The 16,056-nt window shown below is 34.6% G+C and overlaps 1 protein-coding gene across 7 annotated transcripts in view; it reads right to left on the bottom strand.

The window, feature by feature from the left end:
- LOC108971965 (calcium-transporting ATPase type 2C member 1) overlaps nt 1-16,056 on the bottom strand; it is a 110,032-nt gene that overhangs the window by 28,248 nt on the left and 65,728 nt on the right. Inside the window, exon 1 of one of the 7 annotated variants that reach the window (XM_018938338.1) lies at nt 8,442-8,523. The exons of 4 other annotated variants lie outside the window; for them this stretch is intronic. Coding sequence is in view for 1 of the 3 variants with exons in the window: in XM_018938336.1 (XP_018793881.1) it covers nt 5,139-5,174 (36 nt within the window). In the remaining 2 variants the exon portion in view is untranslated. Of the gene's footprint in view, nt 1-5,138; nt 5,557-7,645; nt 7,781-8,441; nt 8,524-16,056 lie in introns of those variants that run through there. 2 more of the 7 variants (XM_018938339.1, XM_018938336.1) reach the window with 2 other exon arrangements.

Genomic DNA, 16,056 nt, shown 5'->3' with positions numbered 1-16,056 from the left:
ATTATTTAAGACATCGCTCCAATTTCTGAAGAAATCGTTCCGATCACMCAACTATAGCATATAGCTGCCATAACAATTGACCGATCAAACKCATGTCCTTATTTGGAAATTTTTTTTATTTCATAAGATATCTTCCCGAAATTCCRCACAAATTAATATATAAGATACCGCTAYAATCTTCRAAAAAATTATTCTAATCGGAGTTCTATACCATATAGCTGCCATGCAAACTGGCCTATCAAACTAAAGTCCTTATATCGAAAACATGTTTACTTGACCAGATATATTCGCAAAAATTGGCTCAGCTTATTATCTCTTTGATCGCCACAATATAGTTCATCAAAATGAAGATAAATAACTGCATACGCCATAAAAAATTCATCTGTAAAGGGTATTGTAGTCAAAGTTGACGACTTCTTCTTTTTTTTCTTGCCATTTTCTCTGCTCTGTACCTCTTTTACTAAATACATTCAAAAAAATAAAAATAATTTATAAACATAAAATACGGCAATTTTCGAAGAAATGTCTACTCAGGCTTACTTTTCAGTCATAAATCTTTCCCACCACAATACTTTTACGACAAACATTTAAGCACTTAGCACTACTTAGCGTCGCAAAGAAAATATACATTTATGATCTACATATGTTTCCGCATATTACTTAAGAGCTAATTAAAAATGTAGCAAATGTATTARCAAACACATATGGTTTTATGTATGAAGCTGACATAATGGCTTTCGGATTGGCTGGGAAAAAGTTAGGTATTCTTACGAAACAAAGTTAATTACTAGTTTTGAAAAAAATGTCGAAAAAAATATTAACAAGAGAAAGGAATAAAAACAGAACAGGTACTCAGCAGCCAGCAGTATTTTGGAGCAAAAAGCGTTCGAAAATTTCTATAAAAATATAATGAATATTTTAAGTWACTGTAGRCAATACAAAAASAGMTCSTAYGTCAAAATATTCTGAGTATGTATACCATCAAAAATGTCAAACTTTACGATMAAGTTGTGAGTTGCCGGATTGTAGCAGTATATTTGCCAAGCCCGAAGTATAAAAGCCAACCTACCTACATACTTATCAGTTAAATGAAAAAAAAAACTATTACCATTCTAATTTTAGAGTCTAGTTGAGTACTACGTGATTGTACATATGTATTACATACATACTTACTATCAAAATCTAATATAKTGCATAGATACATACTAACTATCAATAGCATTGATACTATGTATACAAAAGCATGTGGTTAGTGTTCGTATTCAATTAGCAACTCGTTGTAAAAAAGCAGTAGTCAAAAAAAAATCTCAGACAATATTTACTAATATTATTATAACGCTTGTTTTAATTTGATTTATTTCCGTTTAAAGCACAAAAAATGCTCTTATTGAACCCAATAATTAAAATKTTGTTTACAACGGTTGATTAAATGTTAAGCGGAGTGGTATTTAATGTTAATTAAAATAAGTGTCCAAAATAACATAAAAAGCGACATTACCATAAAATAAAAAAAATAATTAATGGCCTTAAAATTGTTTGGAAATGATACTGGAAGAGATTTACTATTATTACCAGTTAATATTTTTTTTTTTTTTTGTTTTGTTTTTTGAAAAAATAGAGATAATAAATTTTCCAATATTAACTACGATTACGGAATACCAACATTTCAGCTCCATTCTCAACATCTAAAACATGTTTTATGTTAAGTTGAGCCCAGTACAACCATTGGGACCTCAATTCTTAATAATTACCAATACTATTTAAAGTTGCTTGAGCAACATTACCGACCTCAATTTTTAATATCGACAAAAATTAGGTTATATTAAGTCATATRCAACCATGTTAACCTCAATTTCTAATATCTACGAAAACTATGTTATGTTATGTTGAGCGCATTGCAACCCTGCAGGTCAGTTTTTAATATCTACAAAAATTATTTCAGGTTATGTTGAGCTCAACGCAACACGAAGTTATCTTAGTTTAGGTTTATCTCAATTTTTCATAACTACTAATACTATCTAAGTTATTTTGAGCAACCCTGGATACCTCAGTGTTTAATATCTACAAGATTTTTTTTTTTGTTTGTGTTAAGTCTAATACTATATAATAATCGTGAAATAACAGAAATGTTCGTCGATTTAGTCCGTTCACTTCAGATTTATGCTTAAGGCTGTAAGCTTTTGCGAAAAGMTTTTTTAGTATAAATATATGATTTTAGTAATGTTTAATGTAATAAATGAGAATAGATTAKAGAAAATGTAGTTAGATTGAATGTTAGCGCCTATCGTAAGCCTCGCTAAAYACATCTCAAAAGTTTTCAGTAAACATATTAAAAACTGAAACTAAAATGTGACCAGAGAAGCACAAACATATAGTTCACATATACTCAAGATTAACAAATTTTGTAAGTAATTTGCTAAAAATACCCAACTATATTGGCAATACTACATGCTTGACATTTAAAAAATGCAAATGGTGTATAATTCTTACTTATATAAACAAATCTCTCTTCTGAAGTTGAAAGGAGTTGAAGTTACTTACTCTCGCTGAGCACGTTTCAGCTTTTATCAGTGATAAAAAAAACGGCTATGACTCATTACGTAGACTCTATTCTTATATGCTTAATACTGTCAAACACTTTCAAAGCATTTGACAATATCAGCTGATTCTTGACGTAAGCTGCACGAATGCAACAATAAGCAGTGTGGTAATTTGACAGTTTCTTGTTTGCCAGCTGTGACTTTTTGTCAGTTTTCTGTTGACAAATGATGCCTGCTTTGACATTTTCTTTACAGTTAAGTTTCAAAATATAGCTATATGGTTTCTTATATGAGATTAGCTATTAACATTTCTCACATGCTATAATTCTGCTTTTTAACGAAAAATAATGTAGATTTTGCAAACTCTTTTCATAATGTGGGAACAATATTCATCGAAATGTCTACATACATATATTTGTAAATAAATATGTCTAACAAACTTGTGTATTCTTAATGTTAATATATTCACTTGTCGTTTTTTATATAATTTTCGAATCTCCCACTAAATAATAGTGACGTTAAATAAATTATGCAAAGTATTCAATAGAGTTATCAACATACATTAAAAACCCTTATTATAGCGTCATTATAGATATGCAAATGTGATATCTATTTTTATCAATTTAAATTGCCACTTAATTGTGGAATGTTTATAAACCTGTTTCCGTTTCCACTTATATGGGAAACTTATCAATATTCATTTTATTTGCAATAAATGCAACTTAATTGAATTTTACACATATCTGTAATTTAACAGCTAATTAATTAAAGATTTTACATTTAATAAGCTGCCAATTTGCCAAAGCTTTGTAGTGAACCAGCATTAATTAGCTAACACATGCCACTTACAACCACACTCAAATACATTATAATGTGGCAAATCGCACAGAGCAAATCATTCGTTGTAAGCAATTATAACTGTTACTATGTATTATTAGGTTCGTGCTGCTATGGAAAAAATTAAATAATAGTTGCAAGTAAATTTTGTGAAATTGCTCAAAAGTTGGAGTTCAAAGTAGTGAAAAAAAAAAAAAAAAAAAAAAGAAAAAAAAAGGAAAAAAAATTTATAAAATATTTTGGACAATAAAATTTTGTTTTTGTAAATATTTCATTACACCAAGCAATTTTTGTATTTCTGGCAATTTTCAAGCCTGCTTTGCTAAGCACCAACAGCTGCTGCTTGCCACACAACTATACAGTGCGCTTAAATAATAAATAATATATTCCAAACACATTTCGGCACTTAGCATAGGTAAATAGGCAAATAAACCTTCATGTGAAATATGTTTGTATGGAGCACACGAGCATTTTCATTGCTATATATGCGTATATAGGACAACCTGCTTTTAAGTTAGACCTCYACAAGTGTTTGCTTATCGACAGACCTCTCGAAAGCGTTCTAAAAGCGAGCGTTCTAAATGCGAGTAAATAGGTTAGTTTTATGTGCTGTGTGCTTATGCGCGTTGTGCCGGTGTGTGTGTGTGTGTGTAGATTGGTAAGTTTCATTATTTGCCACACACTTTTGGCTTTGTATGCGGTAACTGGCAACAGGTTTCAACTCATTCTGGCCCAAATCACCGGACGCAAGGCGTGTGATTCACATTTCACAAAGCGCCAACAGTGTGAAAATAAAAAAAAAAAATATTGTGTTTGTCTCTATGTAAAAATGTTAAGAACTTCATCTACAATATTTACACATATGTATATGTACATATAACTCGTTCCACGTGGCTCACATGCCATTTTCGTTGCATTGAAAACATGTTCTATAAGTATTGAAATAATCATATCTAGTATAGTGGTTCAATAAAAATTAATATTATTTTGCTTAGTTTTCTGAAAAATAGGCTCTTTCGACAGTTCTTCGAACAYCTCCACAAGTATGCGCTCTTAATTTCTACGGGAAGCCGCCATATAGTTTCCCATTTATTTCTTATTATCAGTTAGAAAATTATATAGCGATGCTTTAAGTATTTATATGTGTCAAATTTCGTTCAGATATATTGTCAAATAAAAAATTTTTTCATACAAGGACATGAGTTGTAGCAGGAAGGATATATGGCAGCTATGTACTTATATGCTATAGTAGTCCGATCTGATCGATTTCTTCAGAGATTGTAGCGATGCTCAGTTCTTTCACCAAAGAAATTTCAATAATACTATGAAAAATTTATTTTCTTATAAATTTTTTCGCCAAAGAAATTTTAAAAATACTGTGAAAATTTGATTTTCGAAATATGGATTTTTTTCACCACAGAAATTTTAATAATATTATATATTTTTCGAAAATATCTTATTTTTCCCAATCAAATTTCAATATTATTAAAAATTTTTTTCGAAAAAAGAAAAAAATTCAATAATACTAATAAAAAATGTATTTTCGAAAATATCAATTTATTCATCAAAGAAATTTCAATAATAACGCGAAAATTTTATTTTCGAAGATATCAATTACGATATTTAAAAAATGAAATAAAAATTTCATCAACGTTATAATTTTTCTCAACTTTTTATATATATTACCGTTTAGGCTACAATGGAGCCATATTTCACTAATGCCACTATACTTTTGCTTAGAAAATCTACAATTAAACTTACACTATAATACTTCTTTTCCTCTTCCAAACGCTTCATTTTTAGATTTTTCTATTTAAATGCGGGTTTTTAAACTAAAATTGGGAATTTTTTCCACTTTGAGCGCAAATTTTTTTGTTATAAATTTTTATTTTTATCCTTTTTATGATGCTACCATGAATAAACCACAATTTTCTCAACACACATATCCTGAAGCACTTTCTATTTGCAGTTCGAAACTTTCAGCACACATCTTTTCAGCAAAATTTCTTAAATTTTCATTCATTTAGCGTGCATAGATCTAAAAAGACACGCCGCCAAACACTTAGCGCAGAAACACAAAATTCAATTAACACTAAGCCAAGAAGTAGCACTAAAGTTGACGTTTCTGTCGGCAACGACCGCTCAAATGGAAGTCATCAAAACGCGGCACTATTGTAATGACAGGTTCCRATACAACAAACGTTTTTTAAATACTAAAAGATTTACATGTTGAGCGCACAGTTTATAGCCAAGCAAGCCAACTGTCAGCCAACAGCTGACTGTATGAGCAGCGCCGAAGCGCACACCACACAGACAATGAATAGAGCGCAAATTAAACGCGAAAAATGTATTAAAAATTGTATAAAAAAATGTAATTGCTTTTCTTAGTATTAGGGCAGCTTAGAGYGACCGTCTAAAGATTACGTGCATAGCTGTGGCCTTAAAGTGGCGGGTAGTTAGAAATACTAGTAAATTCTCTATAATGAAGCAGCTTAGAAGCAATAAAAAAGAATAGTTATAAGCTGGATATATTGGGTTTGAATGCAACCAGATAAAAACGGAATAGTCTTGGTTAGTAACAGTTACAATACTTTTTTATTTTTTTYTTTTAATTTTATGACTTCCTTCWAGGTATATCTAGCTGAAAATATTGGTTTTAAATGCAACTAGTTTTAAAAGGAACAGACTTGGCCCAGTTATGAAATTTTTTAATTAATTGTTTTAACACCTAAAAGTTTAAGTCTTGATTTCGATCAAATCTTGACATACATTTTCATTAAAACTGATAAGTTGACAGCACTTGCTTTGTCAAAAAGGTGACAAATTTTATGAATAAAACCACAAAACACCAAAATGACAACAAATGTTATTTGCTGAGAACACTTTTCAAGTGAAATTATTCCACATCCAGTGAACAATATATCACAAGCAAATATATGTACATACATACACACATATACACGTCTGACATACAAACATTAATTGATATTGCTTAAATCAAACTGCTTGGTATACAAAAAGCATGCTGCTAACWGTTTGGCCCAAGGAAGTCAAGCATATCAGCACAACTATAAGCAACAACAACTCAATAAATAACACTTGAAAAACAATAATATAATAAATGAGCGCGCTTCGAGCAGCAAAGAGTGTTAAATAGTGTGAAAGAGCGTAGCGGTTATAAATGAGCACGGGAATGTGCGGGAAAGAGCGAGAGCGTAAGAAAAGAGTGCTTGGATCTCGTGAGTATGAGTAATGTGACTGATAGAGTATTGCCAGAGTATGTGAATTCTGGAAGTTATAAAGCAATAGAAAAATAGATCCCAAGCAATTGGTAATATATACTGAGTTCAATTTTTTTTTTTTTTTTCAAAAATATGTTTTTCTAAAGATTTGAGCGAAAAAGATATGAAATGAGATATGTGTGTGTGTGTTTAAGGTTAATTGACTACAGCTATGGAATAAAAATGAGAACTTTTTGTTAAAAAAAACTTTGTTACCCACTAAAAACAATATATTCTGAAGATTAATCGTCTACAGCTATAGGATTAAAAAAAACGAAATCCTAACCTTTTTAATAAACTAAAGACGTAAATACATATATATTATATAATACATTATACATAAWATGCTTCTTTGGGTCCTCTTATGATACGGAAGAAAATGTTTTACGAAACTTCGCTAATAATTTTCAACCTATATAAGTAGAAAGAGCACCTAAATAGCCATACTGTTAGTCCCATTTACATCTTAAGAACTTCTATAAGGCTAGCACTAAGGTTAGTTAGGGGCTCTTTCTAATTATATAAAATGAAAATTATAATTTAAGYTTCCTACAACATACTTTTCAGTATCATAAGAAGCTTTAAGTAGTCATATATGAATGCCTAGGCTCCAAATATTAATTAACACACTCCCGATTTTTTCTTCTTGGAAAAAAAGTTATTCTAAAGGTTTGAATGCGACGACTAATCTTAAGATTTATCGCCTACTGTCATGTAAWAAAAAACGATACATTTCCAATTTCCCATGCAAGCTAAAAACATCAATATATATTATAAAATCCATAGATCGTTCCGTGGCTTGTCTAATGATATTGAAAAATATATTTCAAAAAAATCTTATATTGTTTCATTCTATATGAGTTGAATGACTGTTGGCAAATAATTAAAAATCTTTCGTCAGATAAAAGTTAGGTATTTTATTTAAAAATCTGGCAACACACGCTGCAATCGGTGGCATTCTAAACAAACAAAAACAATTTTTATTACCTTTTGCACGCCAGTCAATATACTGAAACTAAATATTTGGCACTATAATACACAACTATTATCAGATCTGTAAGAATTTTGATGAGCAGGTCACGTTTATAGCTAGAAATTCACTTCACAATCAGTTGATAACGTGGAAGAATTTATTTAACACCAAATTTAGCGCATAAGTGACTGAAGAGAGCGCATAAGTGACTGAAGAGAGCGCAATAAAACTTTCACTGAACAATCGATTTTTAGCAGAGTGAGAAATGAGATTTACAATTTAATAACGGAAGAGAAAAGCATTAATAAAATCAAATGCTTTTTCTGAGGTCAGCGACGGTAATTTTGTGATAAATCTATCRTTTCGAAAAGCGTTTAAGAATGTTGTATTATACCACTACAATTTTATTTATTTGAATGCGTAGCGATCGGTTGGACATAAGGAATTCGCGAACGCGGCTCACTTGACTGCCACAGAAATCAATCGAAACGTAACGAAGTACTGCAGAAGAGGCACTGATCTCTAAACAATAGCAAGAGGCCGTCTAACTGCAACAATGTAGAAATGTTTATTTTATAATATACATACATATGTATACATGCATGTGGGTGTGCAGACAGTTCACTGATGCTAGCGAGCAAGCTGCCACACAATCAGAGCAATGCGAGTACACACATACGTCCACCTACAGACATTTACTCAGTCTAGACTTTAGAGAGGCAATCAAATCACAATAGAAATACTTCAACATAAAAAAATCAAAGTTTTGCCAGACAAAAAGTAATTACATATATTTGTATATACACTCACATGTTTTGGCTGCTAACTCTTGTTTTTTTCTAGCACTTTATTGATACTTGCTTTCTTCGTACTACGTCACAATATACAAAGTCACCACAAAATCACCTAGCCGGTGAGATAATTGTTTAATCACACGTCAGCCAAAGTATTTTCTGTTCTTTTTTTGTAAACACAAGTCGCACGTATGTTTGCTTTGAGCGCACACATTAGATGCGTCAAAAAAAGTCACACGTGGACGTAGCCAAATAATATGTGAGTATAAGCGTACCAGAAAAGCGGATAACTAATTACAAGTTAATTACTTGGTAATCGCACATTTGTTCGCGACCAGAAGTGAAAAACTGTCTAATTTGGTGAACTGTCAAAGCGCGCAGGCAACTAAAATGAGCGTAACTCACAAACGAYCTGCCAAAGAGTGTGAAAAGAGTAATGCAAAGAGAGAAAAAGAGTGCTTATATGAATAAAAGTGGATCATTTATTTGAAGCATACATTGARTATTTAGCGGCACAGTGGGTTGTCTCACACATTTTTTTATAGTAATTTTAAGAGTGGCAAAAATAAAGAATTTTTATTGCTCTCAAAAGGCAAAAATTAATGCTTTTTGTAAAAAATATTATTTGTAAAGACTCGAAAATTGTATCTTCAATAAAATTATTCTGGTAAGGCGACACTGGCAAGACCTTTTTCATATAGTTGAAAATAGTAAAACGCTTTAATTAACACAATCGATAATTCGAGCAACCGGATCGGTTTCACACCGCATTCTCAAAGACGCCGCACAGAATGCGCCAATTACGAGCTTGCTGCTTTCACTTTATGGCAGATTTTGGCCAAAGCATTTTGGTTAAGRAGCTTACAAAATCCAACTCGTGCAAGAATTGAAGTCGAACGATCATCAAGATCTTCACGTTCGATGAATAGACCCAAAACGAGATGATCACTGACTCTGAACAAGAAAAGCAAGAAAATTTCGCTCAGCGACGATGCCTAATTTTGGTGGAATTATCACATTTGGAGTGATAATCATCCACAAGCCATTCTTGAGACACCGTTACATTCTCAAAAAGCCGGTATTTGGCGTGCTTTTTTGCTAGAGGTAATCATTGTTCCATATTTYTTCAAAAATTAAGCCAAAAATTATTSTTGCAGTCATTAGTCATTGCTCTTTCTTTCTTGTTATGACTTTTTCGTGCCGAAGTTGGAGTATTTTGTTGTGGACACTCTTTGGTTCCATCGGCGCTACAAACAGCCAATAAAACAATAATTTTATTGGAGCAAACTTTTTGCGAGCGCGTTATCTCGCATAGTGGATTTGTGGTGTGAGTTCCGTGTTCATGCGATTTAAGATCGCTGGACTATTTTTGGACATTGTAGGGGAATATTCGTCGCGTTATTGTCGACATATTTCTCTGTCACTTGCCCGATATCATTTTTAAAACATAATGACATACCTTTATCATGATAATAATTCCAAATTTTTGGCCATAACAGCAAATTACATGCTTCTTATTTCTTCTCGGTTGGCACTTGTTTAAAAAAATACCGTTTATTTAGGAAGGTTTAGAAATATTTTGATTAAATCGATAAGCATACATTTTGAGGAAGGCATTCATCTAAAGAAAATCTGAATTCCAATATTTTTGAACACGTGGGTGTTTATATAAATATCAATAAAATAAGTTAACACACTGTGCGCTCTAATTATATACCACATACTTGCTGTAGGGCCTACAGTGTAGGCATATTAATCCAGTTGCAGATATGTAAATCACATAGATCTACTGAAAGTAAACCATGAAATTGAGTACCAAAAATGATAGTGGGGGAGCTAGAGAAGATTTAATATCGAATGCAGAACGTAAAAGAGAGTAAAATATAAACTACGAAAAACAAGAGTAAAAGCTCAGAAACTGTCTCGTTCCGAGTACTCAACGTTTGCGCAAACAGCCACTAAGGTTTGTGCAACTTTAAACGGTTTGTCCAACTCTTTCAGCACTCCACAACCTTCGGCTACCAACAATGCATTTTTGTTGTACTTATATCTTGTATTACTCAAAGTGACTCAGTCATAATATTTACCTAGAACTTGTGTGGCATTGTTGACGCAGACGCGGCGCGCCATCGCAACGCATAAAACCAGTCCCACCGGCTTTATATGGTGATGSCGCGATGGCAAAATGATGYATGTGTGTTTTATTTGCCGGCAAATATTCGTGTATCTGCTGTATAAATCTATGTAGAGGTGCGAGCGTGCGCATGTAGACTACACTACTAGGCAAGCCACATCGCGACAGGCGATGCAAAGTGCAAACGAACACGCATTAACATTGGCTTTGGGTCAAGTTTAATTGCTTGCGGTGTGGTTGAGGCACACGACTCTATTTATGGTTATTTGATAATGATTTTGTTGTTGTGGCGGCTAATAGCGTGTATGCAACAAAGCGGTTGATGGAAATGTATAGAAATGAAATGAAAATTGGAAAAACTGTTTGAGAAGCTTTTGCTGACTTTTGCGCAAAGAAATCGCTCAGCTGAAATCGATTGAAGTTAAACTGGAATTATATGTCATATATGTATACGAGTATATCGCATGTCGTTTTCAATTGAAAAAATTGTGTGCAATACTGGTATGTGACTTTCAATTAGCACACACAACCATATAGACTCAATGAAGCTACTCATTTTCACAGCGCTCGCTCATGTCAGCTGCATTTAGTTCGTACCGGATGTGGTCGCTTGAGCTGTACAAAACGGCTTAATTAAATTTGCACTMAATTTCTTTAAATTATTTTTCTGTTTGTGGTCGACAAGCAATTTACTTAGAGCGCATGCGTGCTTGAGTTAAGTGCAATGTGACATGCGATGCCATGCAAGCTATTTAATGGTAACCACATATGTATAACGGACTTTGTTGCTGATTGCGCTCGATATTTCATAGAATGCAGATAATTGAACGATTTTCGCTTTCAACGCGTGTAGTTGCTATTGTTTGCTTTCTTTTATTACAAGAAAATTAGATAATTGACCRAAAAAAGAGTGAAATTTTATAAAATTAGATTTTTAAACTCGTTCTAAAAAGAGTGGTTCGGAATAATTTTTGTATGACTGTGTAAACTAACATAAGCGAACAATGGCGCCACCAGACCAGTTTTTCTAGTTTTCTGTGCGGTTAGTAGATTTGTTCGCTTAATAGATTGTCCTCAGCTAAGTCGATGTCCATGTTCGAACCCTTTTCTAATCGTTTCAAATTCCTAAACTCAACTATCCAACGTACGGACCAGGCTGACACTGAGACCATAAAAAGGAGCTTTTTACGGAAATATTTCTAGRTTAGTGTATTTCAAGACGGATATTCAGTATACTGGGTTTGAATATCGAGAGATAAAAAATAATAATTATTTCAGAAGTGGTTTAAAAAATTTCGTTAATGTTATTACATTCAAATTCACTCATTATTTCAATATATATACATTTTATGAAAGTGCATAATTTTGAAACTGCTAACAATACAAGCTCCTTCCTGCGTAGTTTTTTTTTAATCACAACTCCATTATCCATAATGCAAGTTGAAGTTCAAGTTCCGCAAACTTATTTTATTTGCGCCATTTCTTATTTAATTCCACTTATTTTCGACATTATTTGCTCGTATTTCGCTTATTTACTCATTCAAAAGTGGATTCACTACCACTTCAGCGCCATCGCACGTTTTATCTCGCATGCAACTTCAACTGAAGTGCCGACGCCGTTGTCTGATCTCCCAGCTTTCAGCACAAGCAGAGGAAAAAAACTGTTAGCTCGTTATCGATGCACAACGGATCAAGTCGGAACACTACCCGGCTCGTGCAACATACATACGAACTGTCTACCAGCACGATTTATATTACGCTATACAAGGAGCTTGTCTCTTATACACATCTAGATGTGTATAAGAGACAGGTACAAGGAGCTGCCTCACTACCAACACCGACTGCTTTCGAAGAGCGCCAGCTTTTGCTAAAAATATGCATTTGTTTCCGCTTGTTGTTGTTTTTTTGCAAATTTGTACTCAACTTTCGGCATTGCACTTTGCACTCTTAGTCAGCTTAGTGCAAGAAATCGGCGGGGAGCTTGCTGTAGCATTTCCGGCAGCCGAGCGACAGGCGGCGGCGCAAATGCGYCAATTTGTTAAGCACTTCCACTGTGCACTGTGCGTCGTTTCGCGTTTGGCAACATCCTCCGCCATTCCTCTGGAAACTGTAGCTGCTTTGCGGTGCTGCGACATTTGCGCTCGTCAAACAAAAAGCGTATCAACCCAGCGCCATATTAGTGGCAGCGTCTTTGTGCTGCTCTTGCTTCGGATCACGCTACCAAGTGTCACGTATATATTTGTTCAACGCCACGCCTGGCGTGTGATGCGGTGCGCAGTGAGGCGTAAGTGCGAAAAATGACATTTTTCAATGGTGCACTTGCGTCGCCCGCAGACCGCTTGACACCTGCTCCATCAACGCGACTACAAGCAGCATATAGTACACACACAGAGTTTGCAATAAATGTCGCAGCGTTGTCTTTGACTGCTGCTCTGCAAACTTTTCACTCGCAAAGAATATCGCTAAAGATGACAAAGCTRCGCTTTATGTCCCATTAGCTCGCCAGTAAGGCAACGCTGTACTTTTTGTCAGCGTTGTGTAGCAGCACGAACGAAATTTCAAAGATGAATGGTTGGTCGAGTGTCAGTTTTTTTAAGTAGAGGATGAGATAGAAGAAAAAGAATGCTGATAGGAAGAAGCATAAAAACTTGCAGTATACTGACTTAAGAGGAGAAATTATATTTTTTGCCATTCGTATATGTATAGTCCGAACGGCAGTGTGGAAATTCTTCATAATAGATCCATAGAGTTGAGTAAAATGCGTTCATCTGATGGGGTATGCATCCAACCGCAGAATATACGGATTTTGAACTCGTAAGCGAATAATATGTTCATTTCCACGGTAGTCCRGGTGCCGTAATCCAACTACCGAATCTATAAAAGTGGATCTTGCAAGCGCGTAATGCAAGATAAGATGGGGARGAGCTTCCGTAATCGAGTTGTACTCGAAGTCTCAAAAACTTTAAGACGAAGACGTGCTCTTCACATTCAAACGAAGAGTTTTAGACTAAAAGGGYCAACAAACTCAACTAAATTAGCTTTGGTCCTTGAGAAAAAGTCATTTCACATTGAAAGATAAAGCTGGTGCGCAATGAACCGATAATGCTCATAAAGTCAATTAGTATATTGTGGTCCGGTGTGGGAAATTAAAATACACGAGGCAGCTGTGAGTTCGGTAGACATATTCTCGAAGGCTAAATGGATCTTATGCTATTTTSGATGGCAAATATTATCAGATATAAAAAATTCTTCATAATGAACCGAAAAGTCAAATCATTCTCCCTCAATTAATATAAAGASGTCCAGCGTGGAAAACAATGACACATTGGAAGCTTTAGGTTCGGAATGCATATTCTCAAAGGATATAAAGATTTTATGACAGAGATAATTAGTTCTCATATGATGAAAAAATTTCGTAATGCTCTCTCAATTAATACAAGGAGTTCCAGCAAGGAAAACGACAACACAAGATGAGTTTGGGCAGACATACACTACGAAAGATGGCCCAAGTATTCTTACGAAATATATCATGCCGAATATTGCTAGAGATAACATAAATATAAAACGATTTTAATACCAATGCCGATAGAGAAATAATTTAGAAAATTGGTATCTAGAATCTATGATGACTATTTTTTCAAAAGCTACACATTGAAGCAGTGGAKATATCATTTCTTGTTGAAGCCAGAAAGAACTGGACGTGATTTGGTATATCAAATTGAAATTCACCCATGTGAATTCGAAAACGACTATTAAAMRCAGCAAAATTGGTTTCCGAACTAGTTAAAAGAGGAAAAAAGCGAGCGTACTTAAATTATTTAAGTCGGTTGAGTTGTACTAAGCCGCATTATTACAACTCAACCAACTCAGACAGTTGTAGCAACAATTAAACGAATAAGGAYGAAATTAATGTAGAATAAAATCAGACAAAACCAAACTCAATTCCCACACAAAGTGAACTCAAGTTAACACTTTAGCCAATATTGCTTCCAAATTCCAAAAATACTGCTATCTAGTCACTTGAAATCCAAGCAATTGTGATAATGATTACAATCGTGCTGACAACTGATGGCGTTGAACGAAACGAGAAAACCAACTGACGCACCAATCAACTGTTCACTCAAGCAATTTAATCCAACTAAAAGCAAATAAAGTGAAGAAGGSAAGAGTGGACGACCAGCGTCTGAGTGCGCAACTTGTTGTGACACATAGAAAYRAAAACAACAACAACACAAACAAACGCACACCAAGTCAGTGGCGCAGCTGTTGCCACAATTTCAATGCAAAAAGTTGGCAAACGCATTASAAGTGGCAGGCCAAGTGGGTGAGTCGGTGGAGTCAAAAAGAACGCAAAAAAAAAAAAACAACAAAAACAAAAAGAGTGGCAAGCCAATGTGGCCATTCACTACGCTTAGACTTAACCCGACCAACAGCAGCCGCGGCGCCAGCGTTTACAGCTGTGTTGCCAACATAGTTTGCGACGTGGCACGTGCTGATAATCAGTGGCGATATATTGGCGTATTTAGTAGCGGCAAGCGGCAACAACAACTACAAGCAAATGAACAGTAAAAGTCGGCGTAAGCGTTTTACAACATTTTGTGTAGGAAACACAGCCACACATGCATGAATTTAGAAGCTGCGTGCAGCAAGCTGCTGCAAACTAATTCGAACTAGACACTAACACAGCGGTAAATACAAGCACACATACTCGCATGTATATAGCTGCTTGCGCGCTTAGCGAACCGGAAGTAGCGCCAAATAGCGCTTAGTTGGGCATAAAAAGTTGCCGTCTATACGCTACAACACAAATACATACACACACATGTATGGCAAATGCCGGTTATGCATTACTCGCCAAATGTTCGTTCAATACTTTTCCGCCACACTAATAGTTGTTTGAAAAGGATTTTAACGTGCGGAAAAACTTGCACCACACAATTTCAAATAGTTTGCGTTTCTATGTGTGTATATGTGTTCGCAATTGTGTGAGTCACGTGCCCATGCTTGCGTAAAAGCTTTCAACGACTCACTTCACTTTGGTCACACATGTGTTGGCCAATAATCGAGCGAGTGAACATTCATTGGGCAGCACTCACTCACACGCACGCACGCACGCACACTATGTCGAAGCGGGCTGTAAATAATCACGTTGAAATTTATGACATTGCCGTAACAGTTGGTGTCGATTAAGCGGCGCCACCAATGAGCCATGCAACTTTGTATGCGTGTGCACTTTCTAATGCGCTTTTCCGTGATATTTGTCGCCTTCATTGTGTTGTGTTACTGGCGAATACTGGCGCTACTTTGGAAGCTGTTAAAAGCTGGAATAAGGCGCTTTGGATAATTTTGAACGAATTTATTGAAAAATCCTGCATTCAGCATAGCTCAATATACTATTGGGGGCAGAAAATAGTAAGCCGTTTTTAATTTAAATCGAGAAAGCGTTGAGGGCGAACAAAATTCAGACGGAGATCAACATCAGCTGATGATCAATACG

Source organism: Bactrocera latifrons, unplaced genomic scaffold (assembly GCF_001853355.1).
Source record: "Bactrocera latifrons isolate USDA-ARS-PBARC rearing strain unplaced genomic scaffold, ASM185335v1 scaffold_37, whole genome shotgun sequence".
NCBI classification, from domain to species: domain Eukaryota; kingdom Metazoa; phylum Arthropoda; class Insecta; order Diptera; family Tephritidae; genus Bactrocera; species Bactrocera latifrons.
Note: the sequence above shows the minus strand (reverse complement) of the source record. Positions and strands in the feature narration are given on the sequence as shown.